The 16996-nt window shown below is 48.6% G+C and overlaps 1 protein-coding gene across 3 annotated transcripts in view; it reads left to right on the forward strand.

Annotated features, from left to right (window-relative positions):
• The window catches only part of DNAI1 (dynein axonemal intermediate chain 1), a 138714-nt gene that overhangs the window by 99494 nt on the left and 22224 nt on the right, over nt 1–16996 (forward strand). For all 3 annotated transcript variants that reach the window (XR_014687447.1, XM_084505063.1, XM_084505064.1), the window contains one exon: nt 13190–13375. Coding sequence is in view for 2 of the 3 variants with exons in the window: in XM_084505063.1 (XP_084361189.1) it covers nt 13190–13375 (186 nt within the window). In the remaining variant the exon portion in view is untranslated. The remainder of the gene's footprint in view (nt 1–13189; nt 13376–16996) is intronic.

Below are 16996 nucleotides of genomic sequence, written 5' to 3' on the forward strand. Positions count from 1 at the left end.
GGGCTACGTGTTTTGCTGGTGTAAATTGGAAAGTCTGTGCAGTTTGGCCAAATTACTCTAGCAAAAAGATGGCCTTTATATATCTGTATCACTGAATTGATGCCTTAGCAACTTTATTGCAGTTTAACCTTTATGTTGTAGCAAAAAATTCGTTTCACAGATTCAGTGGCTCAGGCTGTGAATTTGTCTTTCTCAAGCTATGCAATGGAAATATCTTTACTGGTGCATCTGTCCTCCCTGGGAACTTGAGGATGCTGCAGCCTAAATAAAGCAATGGTGGTGCTTTTCCCTCTGCAGGCAGGATTGAGATTGGGCCTTTTATTCGTGAATCTGCCCATCCCCCTTCTCCCATATACCAAATGAAGGGCCTAAAGCGTTGTGTGACACATGCTCCAACTTGTTCCCCACGTGAACTGTTGTGTGAGCCCCCAAACCTGGCTGGAGTTCACAGCTGTGCCGGAGTGCTGGGTTAGCTCTGTGTAGTCCATTTGTGTCCTGGCATCTATCTGTGGGGACAAGGAAGAGATGTCTGCAGGCAGTGATACATCCGGGCCAGCACGAGCAGGTAGAGGTTTAACATGGGGCATACTTGGATTTCTTATTCATGTGTTCAAGTTTCTGCTGCAGTAGCTCATCTCCAGGGAGGCTCCTTGCCACTCACATGGGCTGGGTTCTTTGTCAGAGCTTTACCCATCATAGAAAAGCTCCTATGGACTTGACAAGAATTTATGCAATGAGGTCTTTCCATCCCAACCCTCATCTTAGCCACGGCTGTCATGACTAGTTGTGTTGCTGCAGAGTCACCTTAGCTGCGTCATCCAGAGGCCTGGAGTTCTTTTGGGGCTACGGATTAGACAGAAGAGAAGCTCGTTTGGCAGCACCACAACCAAGATACACACCTTGAGTAGGATCTAAGTCTGCTTTATGTCTGTAATCCCAGACTCTCAAGAGTGACCATCAGTCAGGAACAGCCCTGCATTGTGCTGTCTAGCAGGAAAGGTCAAGGCAAGAGTTGCCTTCCCACTGCAGTACACTGGCCAGGACTGATGCTGATAGCAATGCTGGTCCCCTGTGCTACCCACTAACCATGTTGATTGCAGCAGGGTAACTCTGAGACACGGTTTAGTTTCTATTTTAAAAAGAACCTTTTAGATTTGCAGTGGAAGTGGAATAAATAGTTGTTTACGGCCTTTTCGTTCCTGGAGATATACCACTTCGGAGCAGAATTCACTTCTTGGGAATAAGTCAGCACCTCGCAAAGGACAGGCTCCATTAATGCCGGGAAAAAAAAAAATCTACATTAACAGGATACAGAAAACTACAGGACATGCAGCCAGAAAATAAAACATTAAAGGCCTCCTGTTCAGAAACAGCCTTGAGCTTTGCATCCACACGTAATTATGCCTGCAAAACTTGAAGGTTGCCTGGAGGTGGTTTTAAAATCAGGCCCTTATTTGTGGTCTTAAAGGGATACCTGGAATATTTTGAAAAATGCCTTTCCTTACCGAAGCTGTTGTGTCCAAAATTTATGTATGTTTTGTCCCCCTAGTTGATAAGACTGACTTGGAAATCAGTCTAAGAATCTCTCAGTCTTCATGCCTCCAGGAGGTGGGGATTTAAGAAAAGCTCTAAGTATCAGGAGCATTAAGATGAAACCTGTGAGCTGGCAGATGGGCATTTCTTTCAGACAGCACCACCTCTTTATAGATAACCCAAGTGTGCACGTTCTGCAGCCAATGCAGTGGATACTAAATGCTCCTGTTCCTCTTCATCATGTTCTGGGTAATTTCCTTAGTGTCCTGCTCTGCCTGATGGCCATTTTATTTCAGAACGAGCATAAATGACTTACAATGAAAATTGAAATAAAATAAAATGATCCCTGAGACGTGCATGTCTGTGCCAACGCTGCCTGAAAAGAAGCTCCCAGTTGTATAGCTAGGTGCTAAATAAATTGCTTGACTTTAAAAGGAGTGGACAGTCAACTGCTTTTACAGAAGCTGGTCTCTGCTGGATGCACTCAGAGCTGTTGCTAGTGAGCTTTTGGCATTGGTTTTAATCAGTTTGCTAAGTCTGCTGCAGTTTTGCTCTGTGATTGCATTTCAAATGACACTTATGTTCCTTGAAGACTCCGTAGTGTTTCCTAAAGCAGACAGGTGGAGAAATCTGTTATTTCTAAACATGAGTCCTGCAGCTCAGTTGGCTGGCAGCAGCTCTGTGGTCCCTCCAGGCTGTTTCCTGCAGGGACCTGGGTGCAGATACTGATGTGATTAGCACTGAAATAAATGAGGTTAGATAACACCTCATTTCCATGGCTTTAGACTGTAAGTGGTAGAAACCTAACACAATGAAAAAGGCTAGCTGGAATGAGAGACCTGCTTTGGAAATAAAAAAAAAGACTGTGGAGGTGGATTTGGATGCCAAACTCCTACATTTAGGGTGCAGAAAATCAGGGGACATTGATCAGTTTATTGTAAGAACAGAGGGCAGGGAAATGGGTAGGGGAGCAATTCAATCCCTGCAGCATTCAGCAGGATTCACCTTTGGGAGCTTGCTGTGAGCCTATCTCAAACTTCCACTTGAAGCAGAAATAAATATTGAAACATAAAAGCTCGAATCAGCTCGAACCTGAAATTTCTTTCTGAAGGTTCTTTTGCTTACTTTCCTTCAGAAAGGACGTGGTGTTGGAAGGTTGTGCTGTACACGGGTGATGCTACAAACGTTCAAGTCTGGCTCACTCTGGGCATGTGGATGTTTTCTTATGCTGAATTCACACACGAATTGTTATGCCTGTTAAATAAGCCAGACACCCCTGTCACAAGTATTCCCAGATGTCTGGGTCCCGAGCTGGAGGCCACAGCTGCCCCATGCAGTGACAGTAATGGCATTGTCCAGCTGGGCTTGGTGGGTCTGGAGAAAGGATGGCTTTGCAGGGACCTAACAGCAGCCTGAAAATGCCTACAAGGAGGTCATCAAGAAGTTAGAGCCAGGCTCTTCACAGCAATGCATGAAAGGACAATGAGACACATCCTGAGGTTGAATACTAGGAAGAAATTCTTCACTGTGAGGGTGGTGAGGCCCTGGCCCAGGCTGCCCAGAGGAGCTGTGGCTGCCCCATCCCTGGCAGTGCCCAAGGCCAGGCTGGATGGGGCTTTGGGCAGCCTGGGCTGGGGGGAGGTGTCCCTGCCCATGGCAGGGGGTGGAATTAGATTGTCTTTAAGGTCCCTTCCAACCCAAACTGTTCTACACCTCTGTGATTCTGTCACAACAGCTGAAATGAATTGAAACAAGAAACCTTCAGACTGGACGGAAGGAAAAAACTTTTTCGTCATGAAGTCAATCAAGTAGTGCAACATCTTACTCAGAGAGGTTGTACCACCTCTCCATGGTGGTCTTCAAGACCAGACTAGGTGGAGCCCTGAGCAGCCACGCCTGACCTCAGAGCTTCCCCTGCTTTGGGCAGGAATTTGGACTTAGAGACTTCTGGGAGTCTCTTCCAACCTGAATTGTCTCGTAACTCTGTGACACTATGAAATGTCCTTGTGTGAGAAGGAGGATCCCAGGAGCTTTACAGCAGGTGACTCAGGAGCGTGCATTAAGTACAAGACCATTTGCCATTATGTTTTTGTGGTTTGTGTCCTTCATGACTAATGCAGCAAGAGCAGGGTGATGTTATAGCTGCCCTTAGTAAATATTGATAGCTTCTAGATAAAAGCCATCTGAGTGCACACAGTACAGAGAAAGCAGGGCAGACATATGCTCCAGGGCTCCAGGACTCTTCCCCCATTATTGAAGCTGTTGACCTTTCGAGATATGAAATACTTGAGGTGACCTTCAGGATACTAGCTAATGCGTTGTGCTGCTCAGGAAGCCGGCGTGCCCTTTCCTGCTTATATAAGCACATTTTACTGGACAACTGTTTTGTATGAGGAGTCTTGAAGACCATGTTTCTGTTGCATGTTACCGGATAAGATGCTGAAAAACTGTCTGTCATCTTGATACCCGTTCTTTTCCCAGCTAGGAGAGAAACACCAGTTTAGCACTGCCACGTGCGTGCCTTTACAGAGCAATTCCCAGAGACTTGCTGCCCATTTAACATTGACTGGAAGCCAATCTCTGTCTTTAAAAGCTTGAGTGACTTTGCAGATAAGAGGCTTGCTAAACCTTTCAGATTTGCAAATATTTCAGAGGGTATTTTGGACCTAATCCTGCCTCTCCTTGTGGGGCACGAAACACGAATGCTGGCAAACCTCTCGGCATCGCTCTCTACTTCTGCCCAGGAGGGTCAGGACGGTGAGTTCCTGATGGCTGCAAATGTCCCTGCCACATCCAAGTCTTTCCTCCTGTCCTTCTGCAGGAGTCCGTGGGTCCACCCGTGCTCTGGGGACTGCTGCTGTCCTGGCAGGGCTGCGCAATTCCTGGTGTGCGGAAACACTAAATGAGTATAGGTCCCTTTGCCATCACACAGAAGGACCTTAGAGCAAACTGAAGTGGGCAGGGACTTCCTTAAAATGGCTTCTAAATTGCATTCACAGCAAAGTGGTTGTTTTTGAGTAAAACCGCTCATTTTCTTCCACCACAAACCCTAAAAGGCCCTTTCTTATTCTCTGCTGGATCTTTGAGATTAATGTGGACTGCTGGGCAGACTCGTGTTTGCTTTTAAACAAGGGCTGGCGACATGTCTACGCTAAATGAGGTAGATGGACAGAGTCCCTGAGATTAATGCTGCTTTCCACTTACTGCAAGCCAGCCAGACTGCCCTCCCTTCTCTTCCCGTAGCCACCAGGCTCTCTGTGCTCTGGGATTTCTCTCCCACAGCAGCTTCTCTTAGTCCAGAAGACCGTTGTGTGTCTGTGCAGGGTCTGGGTCCTCACCTCTGTCCTGCCACAGCTCCCAGGCTTTCATAGGGTGTTCTGGTGGGCTCCAAACCTGAAGGTGCATCAGCCAGCTCAGGATGCTGCTGCTCACTGCCTTGTGTCCCATAGCAACTGAGTGGCAGGTGAGGTGATTTTTGTGAGCACAGTAGTTGGTTTCAGCGAAAAGTCAAACTGATGAATTTAAACCTTTATCAGTGGCTTTGCATGGAATGTTTCTTACGCAGATGCTCCCAGGCCAAGTTTTCATTACTAGAGCTATTACTCTGTCAGCTTATGAAATATAACATTTTAACAAAACCCACCTGCTGAGACTGACTATTTCGTTCAGCTACACAGGAATCAACTTTGCCCTTTTCTGCTTGTATGAATGTGTGAACAAACGTGTGTGAACAAATGGCTTGGGCAGCATCTCCAAAGATTTCTTTGATTAACCTGTTTGACTTTGTGTAAAAACCTACTGGGAGCCCTGAGCCCATCAGGAATATCTGGAAGAGTGTAGCAAACTGCTCCTAAATGCTTTTCTGCTCTTTGCAGCTCATATTAGCTGTCACTGGGAATGGCCCCTCATTTAGGTTTGAATTTGCAAGTGGGGGTGACTGGGAGCCCCCCAGTTGTCTGCTCCTTCCTCCCATACAGAGACAGCAGCTCCTGAACCTTGATGTTTATTGCTTGGCATTTTATAACAACCTGAAATCCGTGCTGGTGCTTCTTAAATGCCAGTCTCCAAACCCTGACAGTTCAATACCTGCCTTATGAATAGCTTTGCTGGCTTGCTGCAGGACTGCAAGTGGCAGAGAGATGTGACTGCTTCCCCCTTCAGACTCTGTGCTGCCCCTGCTTGTGCCTCTGCCTGCCTTTGCATGGATCCTAGCATCCAGCATTGACACGGGGCATAGCCAGGACCCTGCCACCATGGGAAGAGATGGAGCCTGATGCCAGATGAAGAGGAGGTAGTTCCAGCCTGACACCAGGGGCTGGGCTGTTGGCAATGGTAGGAAGAGAGCCAGGGGACTGGCACAACTGGGATGTGTTCGTGTAACAGAACCCTGGCAGATTTGTCCCAGGAGCTGGTTGAAACAGCCTTGCAGTTCTTCACCGTTCAGGTATTTGATTTGGGCTGGTACAGTAGGGAAGTGCCAGGGGACAGAAGGAAAGACTTTGTGCCCAGTCTCAAGATCACAATAAGGCAGGAGAGAGTAGGCAGCCTAAATGTGCTATCCAGAAAGACTCTGGGACAAGTAATTGAATGATCTATTCATAAGCACTGTCAGATCAAAGAACAGGCAGTCTAGTAAGGCTTTAGTAATGCCATATCACATAAAGCTGATCTAATACAGTTTTTGGAAGTAACAGGCCTGGTAGATCAGAGGAAGGAGACGTAATTCATCTGTACAGGGTGACTTCAGGAACGCTGCTGGCACAAGCCTGTAAGGAAACTACAAGGCAGGTGAGAAGGTGGAAGTGGCATAATGGAAATCGTTCTCAGTGGTGTGCAGCACTGCTAAGGATGCTTCAGGGACAGGGCTGGCGCTGAAACTCAGCAGTAATTGTGGTGGGACTAAGTGGGGAGGACTTATAAGTGCTTTGGTGCCAGAACTGGAACTGTAAATGAGCTCGACAACCTCAGCAGCAATTTGCAATCAATGAGATGAAATTCGATAAAAACACAAACCAAATGTGCAGTGGGAAATGAGCACTCACTGGGGAAGCAGCAGGACCGTGAGGCAGGCAGGGGCCGGGGCTGACCGCACTGCTGTGCTCTCACTGCTGTGCTTCCGAGTCAAATCCTGGCAGATGCGGGGGCAGTCACCCCATAAACACGAGCAGGGCTCAGGCTGGGCTTTGGGTGCTGGTCTTTAAGGAGGGGTCATCCCTGGTGTTACAGAAGGGATTGCAGCATGGTGCAGAAGTGCTGGCTGCTCTTGTCAGCCTAGCATCGCACGAGTTCAGTGCAGATTAGTTTCTCTGTTTGGCTTTCACCTTTCAGAAGTGATGTGAAAAGTAACAAATTAAATTTGGTATAAAACTGAAAAGCAAAAGGAGGCTTTGTGAGGAGGTGTGAGAAACATTAGCTGAGTTTGTGATTCATTCCAAAGCATGCTATTAATGTTAAAGATAAAAAAAAAAAAAATAAAAGAGTCATGGGCAACACAAGAAAATCATATTACACCAAACTGAAGTGCAGCCGGCTCTGGGGTAGCATGTATCAGCCATTTAGCACCAGATAACAGCTTCCAGGAGTGTGCAGGACCAAGACATGAAGAAGATTACCCTAATCACTGAGACTGCCGGAGCAGAGCTGGTTGGCAGGAAGTGGTGACTGACAGGAAAATTAGCTCAGATAAACAAGCACTTCCTTGTAAAACAATGTGACAGGGTTTTCTGTGGAGGTTAAATGGTCCTCAGCCTGTCTGAATGAATAACAGCTCTTCTGCATGCTGAGGCTTCGGTTTCTTACTGACTTGTGGGAGCGGAGTCAAATCAGCTGAGGCTGAGGCTGTTTTCCTACCATGTCAAATTGTGAGCGACCCAGTTCTTGGTGAACGAGGAAGAGCAGAGAGATGCAGCCCTGCAGTGAAGCCCTCCCCTCCATCCCCACGTTAAGCCAGGTGGCACAGCTCCTCTCTTCCCTGCTGTGTTGCACACTTCAGAGCAGCAGGCAGAGGTGCTGCAGGGCAGAGATGCTGCAGGGCTCTTGGTCCTCTCCTGCATGCACCCCAGGGCATGCAGCCACCTGGCTGAGCTCAAACCGTGGCTTTTCTGGATTCCTGCTCACCCTCCTGAGCTCAAAGCTACCTCCGAACATGCCTGTAACAGTTTGGGTGAATCCTGTTCCACTAGCATGAAAATGCAGTGAGCACCCATGTGTCTGTAGGTCTGCCTGGTGCTGGTGTCAGGCAGCAGAGGATCATCATTCCTGCATCGTCCTTGCAGAAACAGGGAGGCAATGAAGGTTTTCTGAGCCAGGTCCCCTTTCTTCCTGTAGAGCCCCTGCCTGCCCCATGCATTGGATGTCTTACAGCCCATTCAAATTGCACATGTGACTTAAAGATGTCCTCTTAAAGAAAATTAACTGTACTGGAGCTGCTCCCCAGACTGACCTGGCTGCAGTGGGACTGTAGCTATGGCATGAAGTAAGTTCTCCAGCACACGGCAGCTTGGCCTCGATGCAAGCTGGGGCTGCCCTGCCTGCCCGGTGCCTTCAGGATGCACCGGTGCTAGACAAGGGTTGGGGGTGACCTGAGAACTTGTTAAATATATGTACTATTTGAGAATTTGAAACAAATCATCTGCGGAGTTTGCTAATGGATGAGGTATCATGATTCAGTCAAGAAAATGAGGGGAATCCATCACACAGACAGCGAAAGCCAAGCAAAGAAGAAGATGTCAGCTGGTAAAGGGCAGCACGATATTAAATCACCCCTCACCTTTTGCTCTTGCACTGATTTTATTCTTTGTTGCCAAGTTACCAGGTACATCTGCTTTGCTCTTGCACACATCCATGTATTTCCCCCAGCCTTGGTTCTGGTTGCTGCCAGGTTGTTTTTGAGCATGGGGGCATTGTCCAGACCAGTGCTGGGGGATGAAGGCTTGTAAACCCAGGAGGAAAGGACAGCAAAGGCTGCATCCATGGCAGACCCAGCTTGTGTTCGAGGCATGCAGTAGAAGCAGATTGGGTCCAGGTAGCTCTTGGGTTCTCATCCTCACGGTCCACAAATGTCAGCTTGTTTCTTCTGCTGGCAGAGAGCTTGGTTGCTTTTGTGTGGTGCTGCTTGGAGGGCGCAGCTCTCCCCTGGGTCCGCTGACATTTCCTTCCCTGCTGCTGTGCTGCAGGACAGGGGGGACAGCAGAGCACAAGGACAGAGGTCTCCAGGTCTCCTTGGAGCTGCTGGCAGCTGCTGGGCAGACAAGAGCTTGGGATGGCTTTCAGGCTGAAAATGCAGCTTGCAGAGCAGGCGGGGAGAAGTGAAGTGTTCAAAACACTGAACACAGTTTAATGCTGGAGATACATTAATAGCATTGGATTTGCACTGTGCCAAGCTTACAGAGTGGCCATGAGGAGCCTCACTGGGGAGTCTCTGGAGGTGGGATGTATTTGCATGACTCTGGATGCATCTGAGCTGAATTTCTCCTCCAGCTGTTTGAGAGTCGGGCATCAAAGCTGCTCATTTGTGTCAAATATTTTCTGCAACTGTAGCACAGCAGTTACAGCCATTATCTCCAGTACCATGGAGGCTCTGTTGTTACCCTGATGGTAATTTTAAAATGTTCTCATTGAATAAAAAGCATCTGACAGAGGCTGCTGGATCCACCTGATCCCATCTCACAGATAACTGGGCATCTGCTTAACTTCAGTGCTCACCTTTGGGGGCTACTGGCTTATCAGAGTTACTGTCTTTCCTTCAAGGAGAAGTTTGCTTTGAACATCTGCCTGGCATCAGACTGTCTGGCACTTTGGGGATGGGACTCCAGGTTGCCTTTGGTGGTTGTTGCCTGAAAAGCCCTTTCCCACTATTTCAATGCCTAGCAGAACGAATGAAGGTGGCAGCCGTGGTCTGCAGACCCTGAGGGTCGCTGGCTTGCTTCTGCAGGATCTGCAGAAGGTGTCAGAGAAAAGCAACTTTATTGTCAGGAGGCTCCAGCTGCCCCTGGGGACATGCACCACAGAGGAAACACTTTTCAAAGGCTGCAAATCAGGGGTTTGAAACCTCCATGCTGGATTTTCTAAGCTGTTCTTGGGTAAGTGCAGGGAGCCCATCGCTGTTTTGTAATCACTAACACGGATACATTTTGGGGGTGCTTTTTGTTCCTACACAGTTATCGGGACCATTAAAACCCAAGCTGCTGTCCCAGCACAGGGCACTGCACTGGCACGTTGTTATGTGCTGTCTTCCCATCAAAGTTACACGTTCTGCTTCTGGGACCATGAGCAAATTGCTGTGTTTCCCATGGACTCGTTGAACTGTGAAGTGTCGCATGCTGTTAAGCATCGCTGCCTTCCTGCGCTGCTGGAGATACAAGCCTGGGTGATGCCGTGGTACTGAGCGACGAACAGGGGGCCAGATGGGTAGAAGCATCTGCCCTGCGAGCTGTAGGAGTCCACGATGATGCGACACGCTGTGTGTAAGTGATTATGTAAATACACTTGTCTGCCACATGTGGAAATTACACAAACATCAGCCCTCATCAGAAAAGCCAATTGGCACCAGCTGCCTGGTGGCATCTGGGTGGCTGCTCTCATCCCCATGGATGAGATGATGCTGGAGTCATGCTCAGGGCCAGGTGGCACTTTTTGGGGTCAGGTACCCAGGGAGGGATCGTCCTGTGAGCCCTGCGGGCTGTCTTTGCTGTAAGTGGTGATCTGTAGTCTGGGGGGACGAAGGCCACTGGAGTGTTGGGATGGAGAGAAGCTGTGTGCTGCTGGTGAACCTCTGAGATGGGAAATCCAACCGGAGCCTGATCCATATTCCTTAATCCCACGACCTGAGCCAGCTGGGCAGCTTCTGGGCCTAGGGCCCTCAAGGAGAGCTGCAGGATTTCAGTCTCCTGTTCTGAGGGCAGAAAGTCCTGCCCCAGACCCCAGGCAGATCTGCAGACGGTGCCAGTCAGCCCTTTGCAGCACCGTGAGGCTGCTTTAAGTCTTGTGCAAAGCCCCGTGCCTGTTCTAGGATGCTCCCAAGGCACAGTGTTGGTCTGACCCCATTTTTCCCTCCTCTGAGAGTGCCTGTAAGCTCTAAATCAAAGCCTCTGAAGTCCTTCCTAACGCCCATGGCCCACCCCTCCATCTGGAGCGCCTGCCAGCTGATATGAGGCTGTTGTTTCCAGCTGGAGAACTGGAATAAATTGTTCTTTTCCATGAATCCCTTGGCAAAAGAAAACAAGCCTATTTGTTTAGAAGCTCATAAAAGAGGAGCTTTATAGTAGGAACATTCATAAACTTGTTTGCTTTTGACCTTCTCCACACTGCTGATGGTTTCGAGTTCTTGTCCCAGGCATTCTGCTTGTCTGGGCTGTCGGTGGCATTTTTGAAAAACAGCCTCGCCCCGAGTAATTTGCATTGCTCAGCACCCCCCAGCTGAGCCTTCAGACAATGCCATCTCTGCTACGCTGCAGTGCTGGCTGTGGTGTGCAGGTGTGAGACACCGACAGCCTTGTAAAGCAGCAGTGCAGACCTCGCTGCTGAAACAAAACCCAGCCGCTGGCTCCATGCTGCCTTTGTTTTTCTGGATTAATCGATGCTACTCAAGCAAGGGGTGTTTCCTGGGCTTTCAGGTTACTTAGCATTGAGCTTGTGCCATTGTGGGGAGAGGTGAATCACGTCCTTAAATTAATAAAGATGTGTTCTGTGAAGGCAAGCAATTAAGCCTTCAGTAAGTGTGGGTCATGGGGGACTGATGTGCTTAAAAGAGAGCTTGTTCCTTTTTGGAGACAGTAAGACAGCAGGCATAAATACAAGGCAGAACAGAAACCCTTCTTTATGTCTAGAGGAAGGAAATTGAGATTACTTTGGCTGGAGTGTGGGACCTCGAGTTTCAGGTTGAGGTTCAGAATTTAGCTCTGGCATCTGGTATTTTGAGCGGATCAGTCTGACATCTTTTTTCCAGCTATTCTTTTGATGACAGGGCACAGGGAAGGGCTCTCCAAACTGCAGATCCTTATCTGTGGCTGATGCTCTGGGTTCCCTTCTGGAATTACAAACTGTTGTAGATTTCTCTAAAACACGTCTGAGAACACTCTCCACTTCCCAAGCTCCTCCATGTCTGGAAAAGTCTTATTTTACTCCAGCATGAAGGGACTTTTCCTCATCTTGTTTCCTGCACCTGAAAAACCTTTGCTTGATTCCACAGCCCAGCCCAAGTATATCACAAACGGCTATGAAGACACAGCAACACGTGAGACTGCCCAGTACCTGTGCTCTTGCAGCTTGCCCAGCTCTTTGCAGTACATGGATTCAGATAAATTCACCGCCTTGGTGTGTGATGAGAAAGCACATGTAGTGATTTGATACAGAACCTTTCACGCTCTTTGGAATAAGCTTTTATAGTGTGCTGCTGTCAGATTTCAGATAATTTCTAGATTCAAATTGTGGGCATGGCCACAACATTGAAATAATACATCTCATCTGGCTCCTAAGTGCTGGTAAACAAGATACAGCTGGCAAGAGATACGAAAGTAATTCAGTCCTTATTTCCCCCATATTCCCACTGTACTTGTTAGCATAAAATAATCCCTTCTTTAGCTTTTCTGAAGACAAAAATGGGAAAAGAAACGCAAAGCTGAAGGTGTGCATGATGGATTCAAGGCGGGAGTCCAGCATGCTGTAGAGTGCTCACTTCAGCACCAGGGAAGAGAGGAACGTCGTGTTTTATTAGCCTTTGCAGGCTGTAGCGATGACAGGAGCTAATTGCAATTACTGGGAGACAATGTTAGGTTAACACATTCTCTGGAGTGACTTCCACTCTTCCCACTGGAGTCGCGGTGCAACGCGCATTACCATGTAGTTAGCCATGTGGCAGGTCCGTGTCACTGATGATTAGTGCCGTAGGTCTGAGGTCTGTGCCACTGGGAATCTGACTTGAGCAAGGCTTTGGGTCTGCCCCCCTCCATCCTTGCCTCTCCTGCTTGGCCAACATTTACCTGTCAGTAAAAAAACGTCTGTTTTGGCACAGCATCTGCAGCACCTGGACCAGAGAGGACTGACAGCACCAAACTGGTCTGTGCTGTGCGTTTGCCTGTACTTCCCTTGCTTTACTACAGGGTACATCCCTAATTGTACTGTCCATGTTCCCATAATTTCCCTATTAATTGCTGATTTGATCCTTTAATGTTATTATTAAGCTGGAGATGTTAGAAAGCTCTGCAATAAAGGGTAATCGGTACTTCTGACAGCGTTTCCCACTCGGTGCATCAATCTGTGTTAGACTGTGTTTTAACACCTGCTTGTCTCATTACTAGCAACACTGGGAAGGGGGATTAAGACCTGTGGGGTTAGCAATGCCAGCTCTGAGCCTTCTCCAGTCCACATCAGCTGGAGCTTTGCAACAGTCTTGGGAAGAGCTTTCACCCACATCAGGGAACTGCTCCTCACTCCGTGAGTCCCTGCAGGAGGGGGACAGTCCCTCAAAAGCAGCAGGCAGCTTCTGCACATCACTTACTTAAAAGAGGACAAAGCCTCTGAAGGTGGATGGTAATTGTGTACTGAAGCTGCCTTTGCTTGGGACCTTTTCTCTCTGTGATTTCTCCAGGCATCGTTCTGCTGAGGGATGTTCTTGCCTGATTAACCCCTTTGTGTTCTTTGCCTTTTTGTTTTCCAGGCCCATGTGTTTGATCTGAGCATTAATAAGTACGAAGCTCTATGCACTCAGATAGTGGTGGCCAAGAAGAAAAATAAAATAACCCATATCCAGTTTAACCCCGTGTACCCTGTTGTCATCATCGGAGATGAGAGAGGCCACATCACCTGCTTGAAGCTCTCTCCCAATCTGCGCAAGATGCCCAAGGTAAGGACCACTGATGCACCAAACTTCATCAGGTTTCTTCATGCCTCTACACTGTCCCCTCTCCTCTGTGCAAGGAGGTTGGTAAAGCTGCTCTCACAAGGTGTTTAAGACCCCAAGCCTTTTGAGCAGGATGTCTGGGATGTCAGATCCCTGCCTCTGTTCCCATCAGACTAAGAAGGCTCAGTTAGCTCCTGGGCAGGAGCAGGGAGCGGTGGGAAGGAGGTTTGCTCTCTGTGGGATTATTGCAGGTGAGAAGGTGCTTTCTTACAGTGCTCCAGGCAAACCCACAAACTCTGCAGAGGTTCATATGTTTCCCAAAGCTCACATCTTTTCTAAAGTTTGGGTTTTATTCACAAAACTCCTTGAAACTGAGTAAAGGTGATTTGAACTCCTTCCCAAGTCCTCCCATAAGAGCCAATGCTGTCTGTCTGCTTGTAATTCTGGATCATCAGAGCCTGCGCCCTGACCATTGTGTCACTGCGTCCTGTAAATGAGCACATACTACCTTAAATCAGCAAGGAGACTTGAGATGCTTTTCTCAAGTGACAGCAATGAGATGCAGATGCCTCTGTGAGTTGGTGAAGCCCCCTTTCCCACCCAGCCATGAGTGCCAGTCTTACAGGATGCTGAACCTCTCCCACATGGTTCCTTTATTAGACTTTATGGGCTTCATCCAGACAGGACCTGTATTGTTGTAAACACTGCATCATTTCTGAGCCCAAGTAATTCTCACAACCAGTTGTCCCTTGTTTAATGGAGCTTTTTCAGTTTCAGGCATTTTAGAATTGAACCCAGAAAGCAATATCTCATGGTGATCATTTTTTATTTATATATCCCCAAAGGTTTTATATACTCTACCAGCCTACTGCATTAAGCAAGGTCTTTGGCAGGAAACTAATCACCCTGGTGTCAGTCCAGAGTGTTCTGACTGATTTTAAAAACATCCCTTCAGATGGACACCACTGGAAGTGCAAATCTTCCTGTGTTGAGAGAGCACAGAAAACAAAGCCATGTGTTAGGGGGTGCAGAAGCTGTGGAGGATAGTGTCTCATAATATTAATGCTTTTAGATTTCCATCAAAACCACAACTGAGGTGTCAGGGCTGCTTTCAGCCTGACTCAGGACAAGTTTCCTAGTTGATTTACAAGTCCTGTCACTGGTCCTGGTTTCACAAGGGTTCACCGGTGGAGACGGATCGCACACAGAAATGTGTCTGTGTGCTCTCCTCCACACACACAGCTGTGGGGTGTGCAGCACCCAGCAATGCTCTGCCATGGCTCAGGATGAATTTGGATGTCTCCCTCCACTCCTGGTGGCCAGCAGCAGCCCTCCACACAGGTGCGTCTCTTAAGATTCTTCCCCTTTGCAAACTTTCTGGAAGGGAAATTGCATGTTCTTGACAAAGCAGTTTAAGCTGAGTTCAGGAGCAGCACAATCACCTGCTGCTGACCCTAAAGGAATAGGTACCATATCCCAGGCAATGTATAAATGGGATGGAAATGGACTCTGCTGCTCTGATGTTATTAAGCTATCTGTCTTCCACTTGCTTGGTTAGGCTTGCAGGGACACTAAACCCTGAATTAAATGTTTCCTCCACATGCGGAGAAAGAGAAGGGATGTTCAGGCGGTGTGTGCAGGTCCTCAGGATACAGCCAGCTCTTCTCCCAGCCAGTTCATCAGTTTTCTGTGCTGTGAGCTGGGCCCATCTTTGTGGCCAACGTGGCATCTGCCACGCCAAATGATGGTGACCAGGGCCCTGCAGCTGCTCAGCAGCTGTCAGAGGGTGCTTTAAAAGAGGGGGGTCAGGCCCTGTCAGAACAGGCAGCACCATCCGCTGCACCCTCCTGTCCACCTCCTCGCTGTGCCAGCGCCAACCTCCATGTCCTTAGCTGCACACCTCCAGCTGTACTTGCACAAGTATCATCTCGCTGTGGGGATCCAGATGCACTTTCAGAGTATTGATCCCAGCTCCTTTGAAGATCAAATCAGCGTGCTCTTTAAGCCCTTACCCTGTGCAGCCCGCTTTCCTCTGTAAAATGTCTTAACTTCTCCCTCTTTCCTGCGAGTCCCCAGGGCCGAGTTAACAGGAGCAGAATATCCGTATGTTTTTAAGAGTGCAGAGGGTCCTTGCATCCTGGTTGTCTCCTTGCACATAGAGAAACCAGTGTGTGTCTGGGCCAATACCCGGGTACCCTCATCTGGCCTCTCCAGCACTTGATCCCTGCAGAGCCTTGAGGGGAAACCTGCCTGAAATCCAGGAGGAGAAGCCATGAATGGTGCTTCTGGAAGCTGTGACCTTTGCATCAAACAAAGCATCTGCTAGCTCAGCTGCCCAGTCTTGTTTCCATCAGCTCCTGCAGAGATGGGAGGCCTTGCTGAGGCCTGGCAGAGCTCGGCGTGCCAATGGGACAGGGCAGCCATGGGATCATCCAGGTCCCACAGCCTCTCTGCTTCACACCAGTGTCACAGGGGTTTGCCTATGAAGCTTCTCTGCCAGCTTCCCACACAGCTGGGACAGCTGCTTTTGACAGGTATGACTAGCAGACTAATCACCCTTTCTAGAGAGAGCTCTTAATAGCCACATGTCATTCCCAATCCTCTTTCTTCCCCTAAAAATAGACGTGGTGCTGTCTGCTCCATGTTCTGCAGATTCCTTGGCTGCTGCTGGGCTTCCAGGATAGGGCTCACAGAGGGAGACTGAGCTAATTTCATCCCAGTGGGATTTCAGCAGCTCTGAATTTATTCTGGTTTGCCTGTTAGTTAAAGCTGGTGGGGTGGATTAGTGGGAATCGGGAGGATCAGCACTCCCGGGTTCTCATCAGACCTTGGTTCATTCCTCTGTTCATGTCCTTGAGATGTAAGGGGAGGTTCAAAACCTATGAAAATAATTCTCAGGGCTGATCTGCAGCTTAATTAGTTCATGTTTGTAAAACACTTTGGAATCTTTAAGGACTGTTATTTAATAGTCCAAGTTTCGCTGTCAGCAGCGGTATCACAGCCCTGTTTACGAGCACTTGGCAGAAATAAACCAACAGGGGAACTCTTTGAGAGCACTCAGGTAGCATTTTCAGAAGTGACTTTTCACCAAGACAGAGAGCAGTGGCTTCAAAAAATGCCTGCAACTCCCTGTGAGTTTTGGCCTCCTGGATCATTTAGTGGCACACAGGGACAGGCGCCCGTGATGCTGAGAGGAAGCTGGGGACAGGCACTTGTGCTGGGGGCACATCTGTGCACACGCTGGGTAAGGAGTCTGCTTGTGCCGAGCAGAGCAAGTGTCCTGGCATCCTCACCCTGGTGGTTTGGGGACAGGAGCCTTCCCTAGCCCCACAGGCTGAGTGAGGTCTCTGGGGACGAGGACTTCTCAGTGCCTTGAGGCAGAGAGCTGTATTTCCATGGGGTGTGAGCCCGGCAAAGGCTTTCTGTGCCTGTTGCTCTTGTCCCTAGATAGTGTGAGGCTCTGGGGAGTCCTCTGGGAATGCACTACACAACTGCTAAGCACCAGCTCCAAGAGCCTGGAGTTTGGGGTCAAAGAGGCTTGAACCCAAGCCTTGTGGGACGAGGAGCCACAAAGCAGAGCAGAGCTTGCTGGAGGTGGGTTTGCAATCAAGCTGCCACCAGCAC

This window comes from Aythya ferina, assembly GCF_964211825.1.
Source record: "Aythya ferina genome assembly, chromosome: Z".
Taxonomy (NCBI): Eukaryota; Metazoa; Chordata; class Aves; order Anseriformes; family Anatidae; genus Aythya; species Aythya ferina.